The sequence below is a fragment of the Pseudorasbora parva genome, chromosome 19 (assembly GCF_024679245.1).
Source record: "Pseudorasbora parva isolate DD20220531a chromosome 19, ASM2467924v1, whole genome shotgun sequence".
Lineage (NCBI taxonomy): Eukaryota > Metazoa > Chordata > Actinopteri > Cypriniformes > Gobionidae > Pseudorasbora > Pseudorasbora parva.
Window position 1 is genome coordinate 22,276,846 of NC_090190.1, and position 20,578 is coordinate 22,297,423.

Consider the following 20,578-nt stretch of genomic DNA (forward strand, 5'->3'; position numbering starts at 1 on the left):
CAAAGAACGCCACTGAAGTCATTCTTAAGAAGGGAAGATGTGTTCTGAGTTTTGCCGACCAGATATGGCGAATGTTTAATCTATCAATGAGCTCTGCTTCACCAATTGCATGCACGCCATGCAGAGGGAATTGAAAGACAACCGTTTATCCCGCCCCTCAGATTGAGCCCTGTCAATGGTGAGTTTCCTGACCAAACATCTTGATGTGGGTCTGGCTTGTCAGCAGGGGCGTAGCCATCTTTTTAGAAGTGAGGGGGACAGAAATGTCGTAATATCATTTTTTGGGGGGGACCGATATAATTTATCGCATCTCTTGCTTTTAATTTGGTAAGATATCAAATACACTGCTGAACAATAACCACTAATATCTATAATATTATTCTCCTATTTTTTATGCCAATTTCATGATTGGTTTATATATTACAGACACTTGTGCATTAAGTCTCCATAGATTTTATGCAATGTAAAAAAAGTTAAAATTTAATTCTGATGTAAACCAGCTGTTCTCTGTGAATATATAGTAAAATGCATTTTATTCCTGTGATCAAAGCTGAATTTATCATCATTACTCCAGTCTTCAGTGTCACATGATCCTTCACTATTCATTCTCATGAGGATTAGATGATCAACACACATTTATGATTATTATCAGTTGCTGCTCATGGTGATGCTTAAATTTTGTGGAAACCATCTAAACATTTGTGGTAAAATTAAAAAAGAGAGAAATTAATACTTTTATTGATCAGACATACATTTAATTGATCAAAAGTTAATATTAAAAATATTGTTAATATTACAAAAGATAATCATTTATTTAATAAATGCAAATAAATGCTGTCCATTTAACTTTCTATTCATCAAAGAATCCTGAAAAATAAAATGTATCATGGTTTCCACAACATTTTAAAGCAGCACAACTGTTTTCAACACAGATAATAATCATAAATGTTTCTTGATTATAAAATCATCATATGAGAGCAAACACGGAGTTATTAGAGAGAGAGAGAGAGAGAGAGAGAGAGAGAGAGAGAGAGAGAGAGAGAGAGAGAGAGAGAGAGAGAGAGGGGGGGGGGGGGCGTGTTTCTTTACGCGGCCAAATTTATAAGTCAGTCAAAGGGTACGCGCATGAGAAATCTTCGACGCGGACGCACCATTGAGCGCGAGTGCGCTCACGGGCACGCGCTCACGGACATACACAGAAAAAGAGAAAGCGAGAGAGGCGAGGAGTGTGTGCGGCGGCCTCGCGCTTATAATGGCTGCCAGGAAAAGCAGTGCAGAGGAAAATCGGTTACATTGGGATTAAAATAGTGCAGAGGTAAATGTTTCTTGTGTTCGTGTGTGCTTGTGTGTGTGCGTGGAGCGGAACTCTTTGTCTGAGCATGTGTTGTCGGGCTGCTACGCAGGTGCATGTGCTGCTACTGGAAGGGTATATTGCATTAAAATGTACCTTTCACGTTACTGTCACGGCAACGTATGAGCGTCGTGCATGTGTTCTCTCGTGTGATGGACAGGGGTGGTGTGTAAGTTAATGTCATGCTTAGACAGAGATATCCAGCTGGAGAGGAGAAAACAGCGGCGCTGTGGTCGAAAGAGACAAAACCGACAGGCCCTTTACTCAGTAGCACACAAGCACGACTGCAATACAGACACAACACGCGATTGTATTCTTGCAAATGTCTGCCTATGTGCTTGTCTGTCCTCGGACAAATAGTTAAAACAGTGAGTGCGTAATGTTGGCTTGCCCTTTGATCGCTGTTTCCTCATGTCAAGCTGCTTCCGCACACACACACGCGCACACGTGTTGGCAGCGCTGTCGAGTCTGTTTACCATTTGCACTAATGGCGTTTTAAAATGTTTCTGGGCACTCCGGTACAAAAGCGAGTTATTTCAAGAAGAAACAGAATCAATTTACAGAGATTGCCATGCTATAGATGAATGAATATGTGCAATAATGCTTACCTTTGTGCAACTTGTCCTTGTAAAAAACAAAAAACATTGTTACATTTTCCTGCCAATAACTCTTTTCTGAGAAACCCCCATGTGGCAAGTGGGTTTTGGCTGTTACAATGTGAGATAAAGCCTAATGTTGTACTATCTTGAAGAGCAGACTATTGACAAGTATTTAATTATGTAGCTTCAACACCTCCAACTTGACAAAAAGAAGCTGACATCTGACGTTTACAGTTTGCTTTTTAAGTAAAATCTGAAAATGTATACTATTGCAATATCAACTCATTCAAATAATGGCACAACAGTGTGCATTTCAACATTAAAGAAATGAGTGGCTTACACCCTTATGGAAAATAACCATGGTTTATTAAAGTAAAAGTGTAGTAGCCATGTTTTTTGACCAATTGATTACCATTTATATAACCTCTTTTACCACAATAAATACCATGGTTAGAGTAGCAAAACTATGGTTAATTTGTGGTTACCATGGTTTAACTACAATAACCATGCTTTTTGGGTTTTATTATTTGTAGTAAAATTATGTTTCATTTTCGTGAGGGCAGTTGTGATCTAGAGATAACTTGTTGCCTACATTATGGCCCTTTGCTACTAACGGTCTCAGTCAAAACTGAATATCTTTCAAATATATGGGTGTGAACTCTTACCCCACAAATGTTGACTAACATTCATGACTATTATTTTGACGACGAATTCGCCTAACTTGTTCCCCCGACTCCCAGAAGTTGCATAGCGGTCAGCAAATGAGTGGAATTGGCGATTTAGAGTACTGTATGTATCAGACAGTCTGTCTGAGACTGAGACTAATTGTTGTAAAATAAATTATGTTAAGAGAAACCTAATACGACTGCTTGCTGCTCTAATGGGCCATAGACAATGAGCAGGTTTGTCCTTCCCTACTCGATAGTTAAAATAATCAACTTTGCGGATGATGTTGATATAAAAATTCCATGCCAGATGGATCCGCAATGTGTGCTTGAAATGACGAGCTCATCCATGCTTTGGAATCAGGATAAACTAATATTGAAATTCTAGTTGATACAAATAAATCGGTAATTATTTTAATGTAATGGCCAAAGTGGCCTAAAATTCTGTACTATAAATAATACAGATGTATATTATAGAACTATACTATAATTAAAATGCAAACAAAAATGATATATTATAATGTATTCTATATTTTAATTCGTTGCGAATTAAAAAACAAAACAAAAAACTACAATTAGTTTTATTGAATTACACTGTTATACCTGGGGGAATGAACACACACCAATAAATATCTGATAACAAACAGGGTTATCATCATTTAAAAAAAACTGAAAAACATTTTCAATACATTATATAAAATGTATATGAAAATGATTAACTTTATAATTAAATTGAAAACCGAAAATACAACTATTAACAAAAACTATATGCATCTATACAAAAATAACACTACTCTACCAATAAAAGAAAGTTTTTTTTTTCCGGTGCATATATTGTAAACAAACTTTTATAGTTAATATCGGCTTTAGAGTTCCCAGCAAATACTGTAGTGACTCCATGGTAGATTGTGTTGTGGTATCTTTCTTCCACACAATATAGGTGAGGAAGAAGAGGATGGTGAGCAGTCAAGCCAAGTACGAGCTGATCCAGGAGGTGGGCAGGGGCAGTTACGGTGTGGTGTATGAGGCAGCTGTACGGCAGACCGGCGCTCGGGTGGCTGTGAAGAAGATCCGCTGTCACTCCCCGGAGAACGTAGAGCTGGCCTTGAGGGAATTCTGGGCCCTGAGCAGTATCCAGAGCCAGCATCCCAACGTCATCCACCTGGAGGAATGTGTTCTCCAGAGAGATGGCCTCGCCCAGAGAATGAGCCACGGCTCCAGCTCCTCGCTCTATCTGGAGGTGTGTTTCCAATTTTAGGTTCACATTATGCTTGGAGTCAAATCAAAGAACTTGATAACAGTGAAAAGGAAATGCAAACCACTACATTCACAAATGTATTGCTAACTTGTTGTAACAGTTCATACCATTGATAGCACTCAATGATTAAGCAATTTTTTTGCCTTAAATGCTGAATAAAATTCGAATTGGACGTAAATAATTTATTATTGGCATATTAGTTTTCAGTGCTATGCCTTTAGTATCCTGCCAGGAAACAGGAAGTGGCTAAAGGAGGAAATGTAGCCGACAGTAGTTTTTGGTTTATTAAGGGGGATGTACAAAATCCGGTGTTGGGTTATCTGAACAATGCTGCTTTCATTGAGGCGGTCATATTAAGGAGATGATTGGGCTTAAACAGCACCACAATGTTTTTAATTCTTGTGAAGTGAGTGAGTGAGAGAGTTGCACAATGTCAGTGCAATGCATTGACATTGCAATATTTTTTCTCTTTCTGTTCATTCTTTCACAACAAAAATGTAATGCGTTTCATGGTTTCGTTCATTTAAACGACAACAACGTTTTGGGGGACTGAAAAAACGCAAACTTAAACTGGGTTCAATACCGTTATCATCCCTGTAAACTATAAAAAAGCGAATTTGTGAAAGGGTGTCATGCGCATGCGTCTTATGCATTCAGTCTATAGGCCTAGTGACATTGCCAACTACTGGCCTGGCATGCATAATACGATGATTTTTATCGTTGTTGTAGATCAGTGTGAACCTGTGTCACACAGATTGTCACTTGTATGCGATACACTTTTTAGTTTATTTTTAGTACATTGTTGTCCTGTAATCCTCCTCTTATTCATACAGTTCTGCTGTTTGTTACCCATGCCATATAACTATAAAATAATTATGATTTTTATTGTGATTTATTAAATAAAATCAAGATATACTGTTATAATATTGTCACATAAAAACATTATATTTCATTAAAAATATAGTACAACGCTAAATGTCAAATTTATGTTAACATCTTAATTTCTTCATTTTCTAAAGTTAATTCATCAAGTTTTTATTCTGAAAATTCTCCAGTAATATAGATATCATGAGCACACAGTGCAGCTTCAAATGCTTATTTAAATAAATCGTAGCCTTTGCATTTTGATAATGACTATCGATTTTGTGATTTATCATGCAGCTTAATTTTTTAAGCTATCGAAGAAGCATGGCTTCTTTTTGCATGTGACTACTAAATTACCCATCATTCTGTCTGACATCATAAAATAGAAAAAGCATCAATTAAAAAAATGTAAAATGCATCATATGCTATTTTCATGCTAAGCTTGAGAATGAGAAAACAGAAAATTAAATTGTCCCCTGCATCCATTTGATTGTGAAAATCACATATTACATTGAAATTACTACTCCTGTATGTAGGAACTTCCCTGGAGGACTTGAATGAGCATATTTCCTGTATAATTTAGGGTTTAGGATCATGTCCCCCAGACACTGACCAGACATGTTTCTTTAGAGGATATGGACTAAAAGCGCTGCAATTGACAGATTCAACAAATGCATAGCTTTCTATTGCATGATACTATTAGTCAAACAATGCAATTGTACTGTTTCTACTATTAGCAAGGTGAAGTACTGCATGCTAAAGCCCGGTAAAAAGTTCTGCCAAAAAATCACCTACCTAAAAGGCTAGATGGCTGATGGATGATTATTCTGATGATGAATATGCAAAACAAACTGATTGGACTATTCTACAAAGGAGACAGCACTCTATAAGACAAGTGGATGATTATAGTATTGTATGTCATTTTGTGTTGGGTCAAGTTGTGCATAGACATGAGGATGTTGTGACTGGATGGAAGTAAGTCAGAGTGCAGCACAGTAATGGGTTGTTATTCCTGGCCTTTAAGATGTGGTTGATTAGCACTCTTGCTGCTATAATTATGAGCCTGCAGAGAGCCGTTTGTCTGCTGACCTCTGTCTGTGCAAAGCCTGCAGCATCTTCCGTCAAAAGACAGCTGAAGATGGGGAAACGTGGCTCAGATAGACACACAGGGCCTCGTTCGTGAAACGCGAGCAGAACATTCTTGTGTAAAACGTTCGTAAAGCCTTTCTGGCTTTTTCGGATTCATGAGAATTTGTTAGTTTTCAAAATGTTAAGGCCAATACATTCTCCGCTAGAACAGCTGATGTAATTTTGTTCTCGCAGCTTGTTCTCGGCGCATCATCTGAACTTTTTTTCTTGTGGGTGTCCGAGAACTATTGTGTGATTGGTCAGAAATTAAGTGGGCGGGGTTAATGCAGAGAAATGCTAATGGTCGGCACCTGCTTTTCTCATGAAGTATGGAATGTCCTAGCTAGAATGAACTTTGTTCTTGTCACCTCGAGAAAACAAACTAATTTCTTAGTTATTGCGGTGTATGTACCAAGGTTTAGTCGGTACGAAAGAAATTTACACCCGCTCCCTACCACATGGAAATGGTGTGTAAAACATTTGAAAGTTCTGTTCTTTTAGGCAAACTGATGACAAAATTTTGCCACTTGTCACTGTCACTTTTTATCCAGCCGTCCAATGGAAGTGGAGGAGGGTTGGGACATACCACGCTGACCAACCATCCTACTTGTACAATGAGTGAACAACAATGGAGAAGTTAAAATTACTTGTTGCTGCATTAGTATATTCAGTAATATTCTTCAAAATTAGCACATTACTGCCCTGGTATATTCTGTATCATCATAGCAACTGGGAAAACTCTCCGCCTCCAAAATGCTCTCAAATGCCATTAGCAGGCTGTTTTCAGAAGAGCGCCTGGATTTTTTTTTCTTCTTAGCTGGCTAAAAATCCTTGGTTGGACGTACGCTAATTGAATATTTATTGTTAGGCATATGGCCAGTTAGTCTCTTTAGCATTTATGCAATATACTTGAATCAAATCTGAGAACGGAGTCCAGAAGATTACACAGCGTTCCTAAACATAGATTTATGTAGTTGTAACTCATGGGCAGGGATTCTGCTAATTGTGGTTGGATATTTACGAAATGTTTGTGAATCTGCAGGAATGATTTAAGGAAGTTCTGTTTTTCAGAATTTGCTCAGTTATGAAAGTTTAACAAATTAGGTTGATTAATGCAAAAAAAAAAAAACTTAAAAAAACCCCTGAAAGTTCTTAACTGTCTCTAACTTTGAGTCACGTTAATATATACGGTATTTAATATTATCATTGCTTTATAACTCTAGGTAAAGCAACATTTCAAACGTATATTTTTGATTCATATCACCATTTTGAATCTCTAGAGCCAATTTGACAATTTTGCATTGAATTGAATGGCTACAGTTGTTAGCTAGTAACAATTAATCTTAAACCAAGCAAGGGTTACCTGTTTGTGTGATATCGACAAAAAATTATCTCTATTTTCTGGGATTTTATCTAGCGATAATTAGCGATATTTTGCTGAGTGTTATTGTGCTGGTACCTTGTTGCTGGTGATTAATTGACTCGGAGACGTGATTACAGTGCTGTGACTTTGTTTTGAACTATTATCGTTGGCGAAATAGAGTAAAAATGGGCATTATGGTGTCTAAAATGTAAGTCGCTTAATAATAAATTCTTCTTTAATAAACTTGTATATAATCCATCACATTTGTTATGCTGATATCTGGATTATTCATGTGATATTTATTAAAAATATGAAACTCTAAATATAGAGTTGCGTGCAGTGAAAGTGTACACCCGCACTAATCTTCATGACTGCATTACGTAGTGTATGCACACGCGCACACACTCTCTGGGTGTGTGTGTGAGGGATATACTTGATAATGTCAGATCACACAACGTTAAAACGACAATTACGGTATTATCACAGACGATACATATGGCACACCCCTAAAGCACATAGACTTTCACACACTGTAGGATCAGAATCTTAAAAACAAATGGTAAAGAATTCCAGATTGATTTTTCTTGACAACAGTAAGATAAACTAGCAGGATTTAGTACAGGTCACATGTTCGTTGTGTGCTGTACTTGTCCAATCGATTTTATTAATCTTGTAAATATGCCAATAAAAATGTTATCCCAGTGTTTACAAATGTGTTGTGTAAGTGGCCACAAAGTAAATAACTAATGATTTTTTACAACTGAAATGAATCAATCAAAAACGTACTTTAGCTGGACGTTAACACTTTTCTAGAGCTGCCGTACAGCCAAAATAATCTACATTATGTTCCTATTATTACTGTAAAGCTGCTCTGAAACCATTTGTATTGTAAAAAGAGCTATATAATATGATGGTGACTTGACTTGCAATATGAATGACATGTATTGCATTAATGCAATACTGTGGTTATTTTAAGTGTCTAAAGCAGTATAAGTCAATCTAAAGTAAGTCTGCAGTTTGGTTAATGATTCAGCGTAATGTAAAGAAAATTATGTTTTGACCGAGTTTACTTTTCGAGAAAGCAGAGCTAAACTAAAACACGAATTCCATGTGGAGGTTATCAGGGGAAGGATGTGGTTAAATTTACAAACGCATGACATGCAGTAGTGTGTCTGTGACGCGCGTCTTCTCTATGGACAGTGCTGTTGTTTTTGTTCTTCAGATTCAAGATGTGTTTCTGATTGGGTCCCTGTGCAGACAGATGGTGCAGCGTTCATCGGTTGGTGCTCTGTTTTGCAATACCCTGCAAGATGGTGAAGAAAACATAGCTGCCAAAGCTGGTTGTGTAATTTTGTAATTTGATCAGTGCAGTCAGTGTGGATTAAGCTGCTATCATGTCAATATGAAACTTTGACAAACTGTGATGTCACCTCTTTGTACTTTTAATATATCATACAGCATATATTTTCCCCTTATATTTGTGCAAGGTGACCGACTATATGGAGAGAAACTATAAATACATTTGCAATTAATTCAGTGCTGCAAAGTAAAATGTGCATAATCTGCATTCCATTCAGTCACAATTTCCATTTTCCTCCTAAATCTAAGACTTACATTTTTACAAAGATGCAATATGATGTCAAGTTAAAAAGGGTGATATACCCAATTTACATGGACAATAATAAATGGTTACTTTTAAGCAAATATGTTAGCATACATGTTTCCAAGTTCTAAAATTACCTATTTAGTAACTGTAAGCAAAGACAAAACACAGTAAATTATTCTCTCTATTGATAATCATACACGTGTGCGATTAAATGCTAGCGTTGCATAGCACAAATTGTTCTCTGCAACTTGCTAGGAAGCTGTCAGACATTAACAAAATAACTTTTTTTTTTTCTTTATACATCAACTTATGAGTATCTGCAATGCAACACCTTTATAGTTAGAGTTGGATATATCATTAGCATTTAATTTACGATACATCCCATTAGGGCTGGGCGATATGGCCCAAAAAAATTATCACGATATAATTTAGCATATCAGTCGATATCGATAAATATCACGATAAATGTAAAATCTTTATTTCTTTAAAGTTTAAAGGCATATTTTTGCTCCTGAGTGAAATATGTAGAAAACAGACAGTTAGCTGTGGTTTTAAACTATCCTTTATTGTCAAAACATGACAAACACTTCCCAAACAAGTGAACAATTTATTTAAACTGAGGTAGATTTATTTATTAAAATCTTAACTGTGGTCAGCATTTTTTTACTCAACACTATATATCAATAATATATCATTATACAGGGCTTGACATTAAGCATGTTTATGTGCTTGTCCTTCGAACAAGTAAATCGTTCAAGCTTGTCCAAGTAAAAAATTAGCTTGTCCGGAAAAGTGTGTGTGTGTGTTTGTGTGTGTGTGTGTGTGTGTGTGTGTGTGTGTGTGTGTGTTGTAAATATAATTTATTCTGAAGCAATATTCTCACCAGTGTTCAATCAGCTTTGACATATTTAAATCTGCATATTTGTGGTTTTATTTTTATTGAATCATTTGAAATTTGTGATATTTTCACCTTTTATAAAGGGCATTTTCCCTTAATCTTATTAACTATAGGCTAAGCTTCATGTTTCATTTTATATTTGTAATTTTGATCAATACATTTAATTAAAATAAAACACTATAAGGGCTGTTAGCAATCAAATTAAATAATTTACACTGAAAAATTACAACAGCATTAAATAATGTTTTGAGATTTGTAGTTTTGAATAGACAAATAAGACATGTTGGAAAGTATGTTTAAAGATCAAATTAAACCACCAGTAGGTGGCCGTCTTAATGAGCGAGTCATTGAGTCGTTCATTCAAACGATTCATTCAAACAATGAATCGTTCATTTACACACGTTGTTGTGAGACGCGTTGCGGTTCTGCTGTGAACGATTTTCGCAGCTGAAACAGAACAAATAATGCAATATTGAGCGTTTATATATTTATTTGTCTAAGTAAAACACTAAGAACGCAATCGGTCAAAAAAAAAAAGCGTTTTAAGAAACATTTTGAGGCCCCTTCTAATTGCCTCACAGTGGATTGTTCCCCGTGCATCTCACCGACACACACACACAAACACACCTCACCGACAGTGGGCTGGTCGGGAGAGAGAAAAGTTCAGTATTTGTGGATCTCCAGTAAGGGCTGTCTAGTCTATTTTATTCATTTTAAACACCAGATGACATTATTTCTCTTATGATACAGGCGATGCGGAGTCATTAATACATCACCAAAGACAAACAATTATGATAGCGATGTACAAGTCCGATGTTTTAGTGATTATAGTTTGGTAACGTTAGCCTGTTGTAAATAAGTCACCCACTACAGCTAACAAGGTAATAAGCCGGTGTGTGAATGTAGTTAATGTAGATTCACCGCTGTGTTGGGCTGCATGTTATATGGAAGGACTTTGAAGAAACACGATAATTTAATAATTAAATTCTGTGTGGTGAACGTGAACCTATGATAAGCAGTCCACGCACGTCGCTCTGTTTTATGTCGGATGGGATCGCTAAAATATCTCCAAACCACTGAAGTTGAGCGAACTAACTTGTCAACGATATCTGTGTCCTCCGAGCTGGCCGTGAGCGCTGCATTTTCTTCACTATTGCTCATTTTTATCGCTCCACTTATCTCCGATCCTCCAAGCCTGTCAGCCACAGACTGTAAACATTACCGCGTGCAGCACCCAGACGCCCGGTCTGCAATACGCATGCGCAGCATTACGGATAGCGCGTAAGCATTATATCGAGAATTTATCGACCTGTTGTTATCGTTTTATCGAGGAAAATTATATCGTGATAATTATCGTTATCGTTTTATCGCCCAGCCCTACATCCCATTAATATTTAACTAGAATGTAGAATCTCTCGCTTTTCTCCACAAATCCTCTCGTTTTTTTCATAGGTAAATACAATTTATTATCTGTCAAAATGACGAAAATCACTTCTAAATAGTATCATATGATATGAAATAGTAGCATATTTGTTGACGTTTTTACACTTAAAATGTACTTTTAATGTTCGATGGTTTGAAGGGTGAGTAGAATAATGTCATCTCATTGTACCCAGTAAAAAAAAGGTAGGCCTATTATTGCGTTCATAGAGCGAGTCTTTCACTGATAATTTACAGCTTAACAGAAGTTACACCCATAATTCGTGCAAAGCATCATGGGGTGTAGGAATAAGGTGGATAGCAGCTCATTGTAGTTTTTGTCTCTCTTTAAAGGGATAGTTCACCCAAAAATGAAAATGTGATGTTTATCTGCTTATCTGTTTATCTGCTTACTTTGTTTCTTTAGTAGAACACAAATTAAGGTTTTTAACTCCAGCTGTTGCAGTCTGTCAGTCGTATAATGCATGTGAATGGTACCAAAAAACAGAAAAAAATAAATAAATAAAATGCCCAGAGAAATCTATATTAAACACCATATTAAACATCCATTCATCTTTGGAACACAGTTTATGATATTTTATAATTAGTCCGAGAGCATATGCAAGTGTATGCACACTATACTGTCCATGTCCAGAAAGGTTATACAAAAAAAAAAAACGCTTCCGGGTTTGTTTTCAGTCCTCAAATAAAGATTTGAACGGTTATGAATCGGCGTATTATTCGGATCGTCAATGTCACGTGATTTCAGCAGTTTTTCAGTTTGACACGGGATCCGAATCATGAATCAATACGCTGATTCATAACCATTCAAATCTTTATTTGAGGATTGAAAACAAACCCGGAAGAGAAGACTGCTGAATAGTCGTATTTTTTTATTTTTGGACCAAAATGTATTTTCGATGCTTCAAGAGATTCTACTTAACTAGACATTAGTAGACATTACTAACATTAACAAGAGATGTCACATATGGACTACTTTGATGATGTTTTTATTACCTTTCTGGACATGGGCAGTATAGTGTGCATAAACTTGCATACGCTCTCGGACTAAATATAAAATATCTTAAAGGTGTCATGAACTGGTTTTTAAAAATGTTTTATACTGTTTTCTGAGATCAATTAATGATGTTCGTGTGGTTTTTACATTCAAAAACATAACTAATAAGTAATAGGCTATTTTCTACACTGGTTTTGAGGCTCTATCCAAAACGCTGGGTTTTGATGGGTGTGCTGCACTGGAGACTTGGAAGTAAACGCCCACAGCTAGGATTGGATAAGATTTGCTTATTTAATGTGTTTCAGCTCCCCTGTCAGCTCGATTCACATGAGAGAGGAGAGATGAGGGAGAAGCGGCAACAGGAATTATTTTCTTGATCACCGGGCTCGTAAACGTTTTTATCAAACAAACACAATGACTTTTTTATTTTTCATGCACCAGCGTTTAATTAGACTATTATTTTTATATTACACATACACGAGCCCTCCATGAGTCGGTGGGCGAGGCTACTGGATTAGACGCGCTGTAGATTCTGTAGAGGCAGTGTTTCGTCACGCACTGACGTCAGTATAAATCACAGGACCGTTTGCTGAACCTGGTGTATATAAAAGCTTTTCTTTGACTAACAAGGAAGTTTTCAGTTCTGAAACTTACAGGATATACTTATATTACTATGACCTTTTATATATCAAAAGCTCAAGGGAAAGTTAATTTGTCAATTCATCACCCTTTTAAACTGTGTTCCGAAGATGAACTGAGGTCTTAGGGGTGTAGAACGACATTAGGGTTAGTCATTAATGACATAAATTACATTTTTGGTTAAACTAACCCTTAAAAAGTCTTCATTTGTGTTCTACTGAAGAAACAAAGTCACCTCATATTGCATGCCCTGGCGTAAGATAAATGTCAAATGTTCATTTTTGAGTGCAATATCCCTTTAAAGCAGATAGAACAACTATTCACTACCATAGTAGGGGAAAAATACTATAGTAGTGAATGGTTGTTCTATCTGCTTTGTTACAAACATTCTTCTTCAAAATATCATATTTTGTGTTCAGCAGAAGAAAGAAACTCGTACAGGTTTGGAACAACATGAGGGTGAGTAAATGATGATGACAGAATTTTCATTTTTGGGTGAAATATTCCTTTAAGTGATTGTGTTTTTATGTACGTTGATGTAGATGGATGGAGTCTATAGTAATGTGGGTTGTTTTAAGTCAGCTTAAAGGGATATTTCACAGGAAAATTTAAATTAGCCCATGATTTACTCGCACTCAGGACATCGTAGGTGTATATGACATTCTTCTTTTAGATGAACACAATCAGAGTTATATTAAAATGTCCTGGCTCTTCCATGTTATAATGGCAGTGACTTCTGTTTTGAAGTCCATAAATGTGCATCTATCCATCATAAACACAATCCACATGGCTCCAGAGGGTTAATAAAGACCTTCTGAAACAAATGAATGTGTTTGTGTAAGAAAAATATCCATATTTAAAACTTTAAAACTTCCTCTAACTACCGTACACACATTCACGAGGCACTGTCGTTCCAGCGCATGATGTAGTAATACATTTAAATGTTATATATTTTGTTTGCAGTTGCGAGTTAATAAAAATGCAACTGGTTGTGTAAAATTGGCTCATAATATTGGAATATGAATCAAATCGTATCGTTATCATATCGCAGAACTTTTTGAGGTATCGGAAAATATTGTATCGCTGGCTATGAGAATCGATATTGTATTGAATCGTGATGACCCGTTAACTAACAAGCTAATCAGGTTCCAATTTACAGACGGGTGGGTTAAATTGGGATTGGTCTGTAGTACACTGGTCCCCCAATAATAGTTGACAAGCTATAATTTACACAGTTGGTTTTAACTTTGGTATTTATTTCTATTCACTCAGTTGGTGGAGACATCCTTGAAAGGTGAGATCACGTTTGACCCCCGCTGCGCCTATTACCTGTGGTTCGTCATGGACTTCTGCGACGGTGGAGACATGAATGCCTATCTACTGTCCCGCAAACCCAGCCGCAAGACTAACACCAGCTTCATGCTGCAACTGGGCAGCGCTCTCGCCTTCCTGCATCGCAACCAGATAATCCACCGAGACCTCAAACCCGACAATATTCTCATCTCGCAAGGCCGCACCCCAGCCGGGTCTCCCGAACCCACACTGAAGGTGGCTGACTTTGGCCTCAGCAAGGTCTGCTCCTGCTCAGGCCTGAACCCCGAAGAACCAGCCAGCGTCAACAAGTGTTTCTTGTCCACAGCTTGTGGAACGGACTTCTACATGGCCCCTGAGGTCTGGGAGGGCCACTATACTGCTAAGGCTGACATTTTTGCTTTGGGGGTGATCATATGGGCCATGGTGGAACGAATAACATTTGTGGATGTAGAGACTCAGAAGGAGCTTTTGGGGAGCTATGTACAGCAGGGGGAGGATATTGTCCCCCTGGGGGAGGCTCTGCTGGAGAATCCCAAGATGGAGCTCCTTATCCCGGCCCGAAAGAAAAGCATGAATGCTGGCATGAAGCAGCTGATTCGAGAGATGCTGTCCGCCAATCCACAGGAGCGACCCGACGCCGTTGAGCTGGAGCTCAGGCTGGTTCGGATCGCATGCAGAGAGCTTGACTGGGATACGTGAAGGGAAAGAAACTTGGACATGGGGTAAACTCTGAGCTTGAAGTGAATGGAAAAACTGTGAATGGTTGCTTGGCCCTGTCCCAAATGGCACACTTGATGTGGACTTGGGGTCTTGTGGTCCCCGCTCAGGAGTGTCAGTGAAGTCCATAATAATGTAGGTTTCCCATTTGTCAATTCCGATTTCAGGCCCTCTTTGCTGAGCCCATGAAGGTGAGAATTTTTTTCTTATTTTCTGTACTGCAAAGTATAGACTTTGAGGACTATCGCAGGCTGAGGGTGCCGTTTGGGACAGGGTCTGTGTGGGCAGGATTGGGTTTTTAGGGGATGGTTGCACTGGTCCTCAAGTTTAGTACAACATTAATTGATGAAAAACGGCCTTTACCATGTTAGATACTTATTACTGACTTGCCTGTTCACAAGCACAGGAGATGGCATTAAGTGGAGTTTTATTGAATATATCCACCTTCTATTGACCATAAACCACACTGACCCAGATAAACACACTGAATTCCACAGAATTCCCAGAACATTCCCAGCACTAAGATATTAGAGAGCATGTAGATTAGGGCTGGGCGATATAGCTACAATATAAATTTGTAAAATACATTGGCTTCATGAAATAATCAATATTTGATAGTCTTTGGTTTGTATTTATTTTCTTTGCTCATGAATTGGCGGAAGGGGTGCAAAACTGGTCTACTGCCATGGTCTTTAGGAATCGTAATGGCAAGAAAAATGGCATTAAAATAATGTTTGCTTGTATTGTCAGCAAAAAAAAAAATGGTGACCATACATTAATTTTAACGCCCAGCCCTTTTGTAGATTTAATATAGCACAGCGACAAGACTCGTGACTTCCATGTTTCTTGGGAACACTTTAGTTCTCTATCAGAGCTAGTCTCGCCTCACTTCCGGTGCTAATTCAACTTGCAGCAAATAACGGCTTCTTTTACAGCCACCTAGTTTTGTTTTATTTTATTTTTTCACGATCAATTAAGCAGTTTTTTACAACAGGATCAATATCTGTTTTTCTGTACTTCACAAGCAAAAGGGCTTCAGGGAGGTGTATTTGTATCACTCAATCTTTTCTACAAAACTTTAAGGCAATAGTTTATAGTCTGTCGAAAGACATGTTAAATTATTCTATTATATTTGTCATCCTGATGGAGATTTGAATAATCAGTGAATACCCACTTTAACAGTAATAATAAATTTTTTTAAAAAGATTGCGTTTCAAGGGAATTCAGACATAGTATCTTATATAAACTGACAGATATGAATATATACAGACTTACTCCTACTGGAAACTAAATGACTAGGCAGCTCTGTGTACTGTATGTGAAGGATATGTGTCCATTTCAGAACACCAGATGTGAAGCGATTCAACATAATGTCTTGAAAGCCGGCCCTTTCCACAAACAGGGTTTAAATGGGAACGTAAAATGGTTAGTAAAAAACATTAAATTAGCTATTTTGTTCTCTGTTCGTCTGTTCTGAGGTTAACCATGTTACGGAAATTCTGAATTTCTCTGACAGTTAGGCACCTAATACTGACTTTTTTTGAGTAATAATTATTAATCCTCTCCCTTCCCTTGGGCCTTTTCACCTGTCGAACCTGAACCACAAAAGGATTCGAGTTTTGCGGTTTAAAAAAAACAAACACATCCTTCCCTCACGGGTCATTTTGACCCTCATAGAAATATATAAAATATATGTAAAATATATTATTTTTTCCACAAGAGGTCAGCAAAGATGCTTACTAAAACCAATCATAAGGGTTATGCATGAAATTGTTATTTTGAATATAATGGAAAAATGAGCTTAAACTACTATTTAGATATTATTTATCAATAAAATCTAGTTTAAAGGTAAAAAAAAAAATGCAAATTGCATTAGAAATATTATTGAAATTAAATAAGCTTTCTGAAAAAATTGCTTGGGGTCATTTTGACCCATGAGGGAAGACTGAATACTGAGTAACTGAGTTGTTGGTTTATAGTTAAAACTGGGTTTAAAAGTTGAGCTTGACAAATACTCTACAATTCATGTAAAAATTGAGAAAATGGAATCAGATTTACTTCCCACCATCCTATACAGAGTCAAACTTAAGATAATGTTTTTGATTGTAATCGTACATTAAATGATTTCTAATTGCTTTATACGAAGTAACACTATTTTTACCCTACTTGTGGAAAGTTCCATTGGCTCTTTCAGACAGAATGGCTACAATTACTTGAGCTGGCTGATCTGAGGATTCGCTTAAACATTGATTTGAATTCATAGACTGAATGTCAGTCTGGAATGGACCTAAGTATCTACACAAGCAGAGATACTTGTCCACAAACTTGTGATCTTTACACCCCATGATCCTCGTATGAACGCTGTGAACAACCAGCCTCAATCTAAAACACGAAACCTCATGTATGAGCAACAAGAGTCACGCACCACAGCAAACAGCAGTGTGCTAATGCATGAAACTCCTCTAACCTTCAGGGAAATGCGTACAGGGAGTGTGAACGGATAAAAACGTTGATGCCAACACACACACACACAACCATAAGCCTCTGTGAGTCGGGGATCTCACGTCTTTGACACACGATACCAGCGAGCTGAATTTGATCTCCACTTCACTGTGTCATTTCTGCCTGGAATCCCAGAGTGCCGAATCTTACCGGTAATCCCTTCCGCCACGCTCATGACAGACTAACGCTAAGCCTGTTACGTTTCTGAGGTATTAGGCAAAGAAAGCATTCTCTGGGACAGAAACTGCCATTCAGGTCAACGTTTTGTACAATTTTACGGGCAATTCAGACACGAGTCCTCGTGGTGGTAGTAGTACCCCTGTCCCTTTAAACGCACGTCTTTTTCCTAAGTGACAAGCAAAAGCATTAATATTTAATGCTGTGTATATCCATATATTTTTCACCTTGTAAAGTGGGCCATGCTGTAAATGCCAGAACCAGCTACATTTTAATTCAGAGCAACGGCTTAAATCATCCCTCTCAAAGTGTTTTTTTTTTTTTTTTGCTTTTGTGGAAGCTTCTCTTCCAACTGTGGTATTATGCTATAATCCACATTATCACAAGAATAAAGGATAAAGGGATTATTTTCACAGAGCCACTACTTCCTAATCACCCAAATATTGTTTAATCTTCCTTTTTCTTGTAGATTACCATAATTTATGCCTTATTTTTTAAATCCTATTGCCCTCATGAGCACTTGAATCTGCCGTGTGTTTCCTGGATTCCTCTCAAAGGACACAGAGCTACATTTGCCTGACAAGCACTTAGTTGTGTTGGTTAGATATGATTCTTTATCAAATGTTGCTGTTTGTCAGTATTAATAAAATGACTTCATGGATGGGTCCTACAGTATGTGTGTCCAGAGCGATGTGTTGTCAACTTAAGCAAGATTTGAATTGTGCAGCCGTGAAGCCGACATGCAGATGAATGTCACTGGAATGTAAGCTCGTGGCTCAATAGAAACATTATGGGGAAAGGGCAAATTAAGTGGTGCTGTGTTGCGCTACGTTCACACCGCAGTTGAATGCGTCCCAAACCTGATTTGAGACCGATTTATTCCAACAGCAAAATTCCCATTTAATTAGTCCCCCCCCCCACTTCCCATTAATTATCGACAATATTAATTATAGGCAATTTTGTATTCTTCAGATACACATCTCATTTGATCAACCTGTCTAGTTTAAAATATATTGTGCCCCCCAAAAATATTTGGACTAGGAATAGTTCACCCAAAAATGATAATTACCTTAGGCCCTGTCCACACTGTAAATTATTATTATTATTTTTAAATAAGTTACCTGGTTGCCTTAAAATTGAGTTCATTGGAATAAAGTTAATAGAATGAACATTTTTAAGTATTGACAACCTTTATTAAAATATTATTAAAAGATTTAAGCATATGGGTAATTGTGTGTGTTTTGTTTGTGATGACGCAGTGAAACATGCCAAATTGTTTTCATGATTTATGATTCAGATACAAAAATATTTTGAGTTTCTATTTATTAAACCAATTTCCCTCATTGTATCAACTCAAATTTTTAATTTCAGTCAAACTTAAAATTTGAAGGCAACCAGGTTACTAACTTTTTTTTAAAAGTTAAAGCAACAATATTTTTTTTTTACAGTGCACAAAATGCGTTTAGCTGTGTTTGTACAATTTTGTATCGTTTCGTCCACACGGTTTTAGGAGCCTGAAACCGTGATTTATTATTATTTTTAAACATGGTTCCAGAGTGAATAAATCTGAAAACAACACCTTTTGCATTTTCGTGTGTATAGCTAACCCGTATAATCTGTGAAACGTGATATCACTCCACGTCTTCTCCGTTTTAGTGTATCTCTTTGGCAGAATTATAGCGCCACATGCTGGTTTGGCTTGTATACTACATTGTTTTGGGTCAGTATCTGTGGCTCCGTGTGTACGCAGATATTTCTGGAGACGAGGGGGAAAAAAAATTGGATGGGGAAAGCTCTGGTTTCGTGTGGATGTGGCCTTCCTCACCCTCAAGCCATCCTAGGTGTATGTGACATTCTTCTTTCAAGCGAATACAATCAGAGTTATATAAAAAAAATGTCCTGGCTCTTCAAAGCATTATAATGGCAGTGAGTGGCAGCCCAAAAAAAGTGCATCCATCCTTTATAAAAGTAATCCACACGGCTCCAGGGGGTTCGCCTTCTGAAGCGAATCGATGGGTTTTTGGAAGAAAAATATCCATATCTAACACATTATAATGTAAAAGATCTAGCTTTCTGTATTCAATTTATGGAGACAGTGTAACTGCCGTGACGATGAGTAAAAAACAAAGTCAACAACTGCAATCATTTACAAGAATCATCTTCAATCCCAACTGTGTAAGATGTTATACTGTCTGCAGAAGTAGAAACCCTTGTGTTGTTCCAAACCTGTAAGACTTTCATTCATCTTCAAATCACGAATGAAGATTTTTTTAATGATATATTATTAAATCCGATTATACAATTGGATTATTAATGTGTTCCGAAGATGAAAGGACATCTTACAGGTTTGGAACGACATGGAAGTGAGCAATTCTCATTTTTGGGTGAATTGAACCTTAACACAAAGTATTAATTTTACTGTTTTAGCTGGCGTCAAAGCAATAATCATCTGCCCTTGAAGGCTGCTAGAGCTTTTCTCAGAACTGATTTCACTTTTCTGAGCCATTTTTTTTTTCCGTCTCTTAACTGACATAGTATATTAAGAATCGTTCTCTGGGATGCGTTTTCATGATAATTGAAATCAAAGACTTTTATCTCTAAAAAGAGATTCGCTTATAACGCTTGTCTATGGGGCAAAGGGTAAGTGAAATTAAATCGCTGGTTAATACAACTACCAAGGCTCAAAATAGCCTCACACTAACACGGTAGCATAATGAGGGTCCCTACATGCAAACCGAAGCATTAAGAACTTTGTAAGTGTACAAACAGTTTAATAATAAGATGCTTTACAAACACAGTACATTACGCGTTTGCGTTGAGTCGAGCGACGAACGCTGTTCTAAGTGAGCTGGTCAATAGGAATTTAGTTTGTGAAATCTAATTACATGGACATTTTTATTTTTATCTATTTATTTTCTCTGTTGCGTTCAGTGCTTTCTTCCGGAAACAATGGCCCATATGAGATTCCAAGTCACAGTTCATCACTTAGCACAGCGTTCGTGGTTTGACTTGTCGAGACTATAACTGCGTAATGTACTTTGTTAATAAAGTATCTTCTTA

At 37.2% G+C, this 20,578-nt stretch overlaps 1 protein-coding gene across 1 annotated transcript; it reads left to right on the top strand.

The window, feature by feature from the left end:
- The first annotated feature begins 1,126 nt into the window (after positions 1 to 1,126).
- pdik1l (PDLIM1 interacting kinase 1 like) lies at positions 1,127 to 20,206 on the top strand. The gene is made up of 3 exons (XM_067425541.1): positions 1,127 to 1,315; positions 3,556 to 3,855; positions 14,081 to 20,206. Exons 2-3 carry the CDS (start codon positions 3,571 to 3,573, stop codon positions 14,819 to 14,821), a joined length of 1,026 nt encoding a protein of 341 aa, XP_067281642.1. The 5' UTR covers positions 1,127 to 1,315; positions 3,556 to 3,570; the 3' UTR covers positions 14,822 to 20,206.
- The last annotated feature ends 372 nt before the right edge of the window (positions 20,207 to 20,578 follow it).

Bases quoted from the DNA above. Each gene is read 5' to 3' on its own strand.
- pdik1l (XM_067425541.1), top strand. From the start codon at position 3,571: ATGGTGAGCAGTCAAGCCAAGTACGAGCTGATCCAGGAGGTGGGCAGG. The intron at 3,856-14,080 runs GTGTGTTTCCAA...CTATTCACTCAG, and splicing joins GCTCCTCGCTCTATCTGGAG to TTGGTGGAGACATCCTTGAA.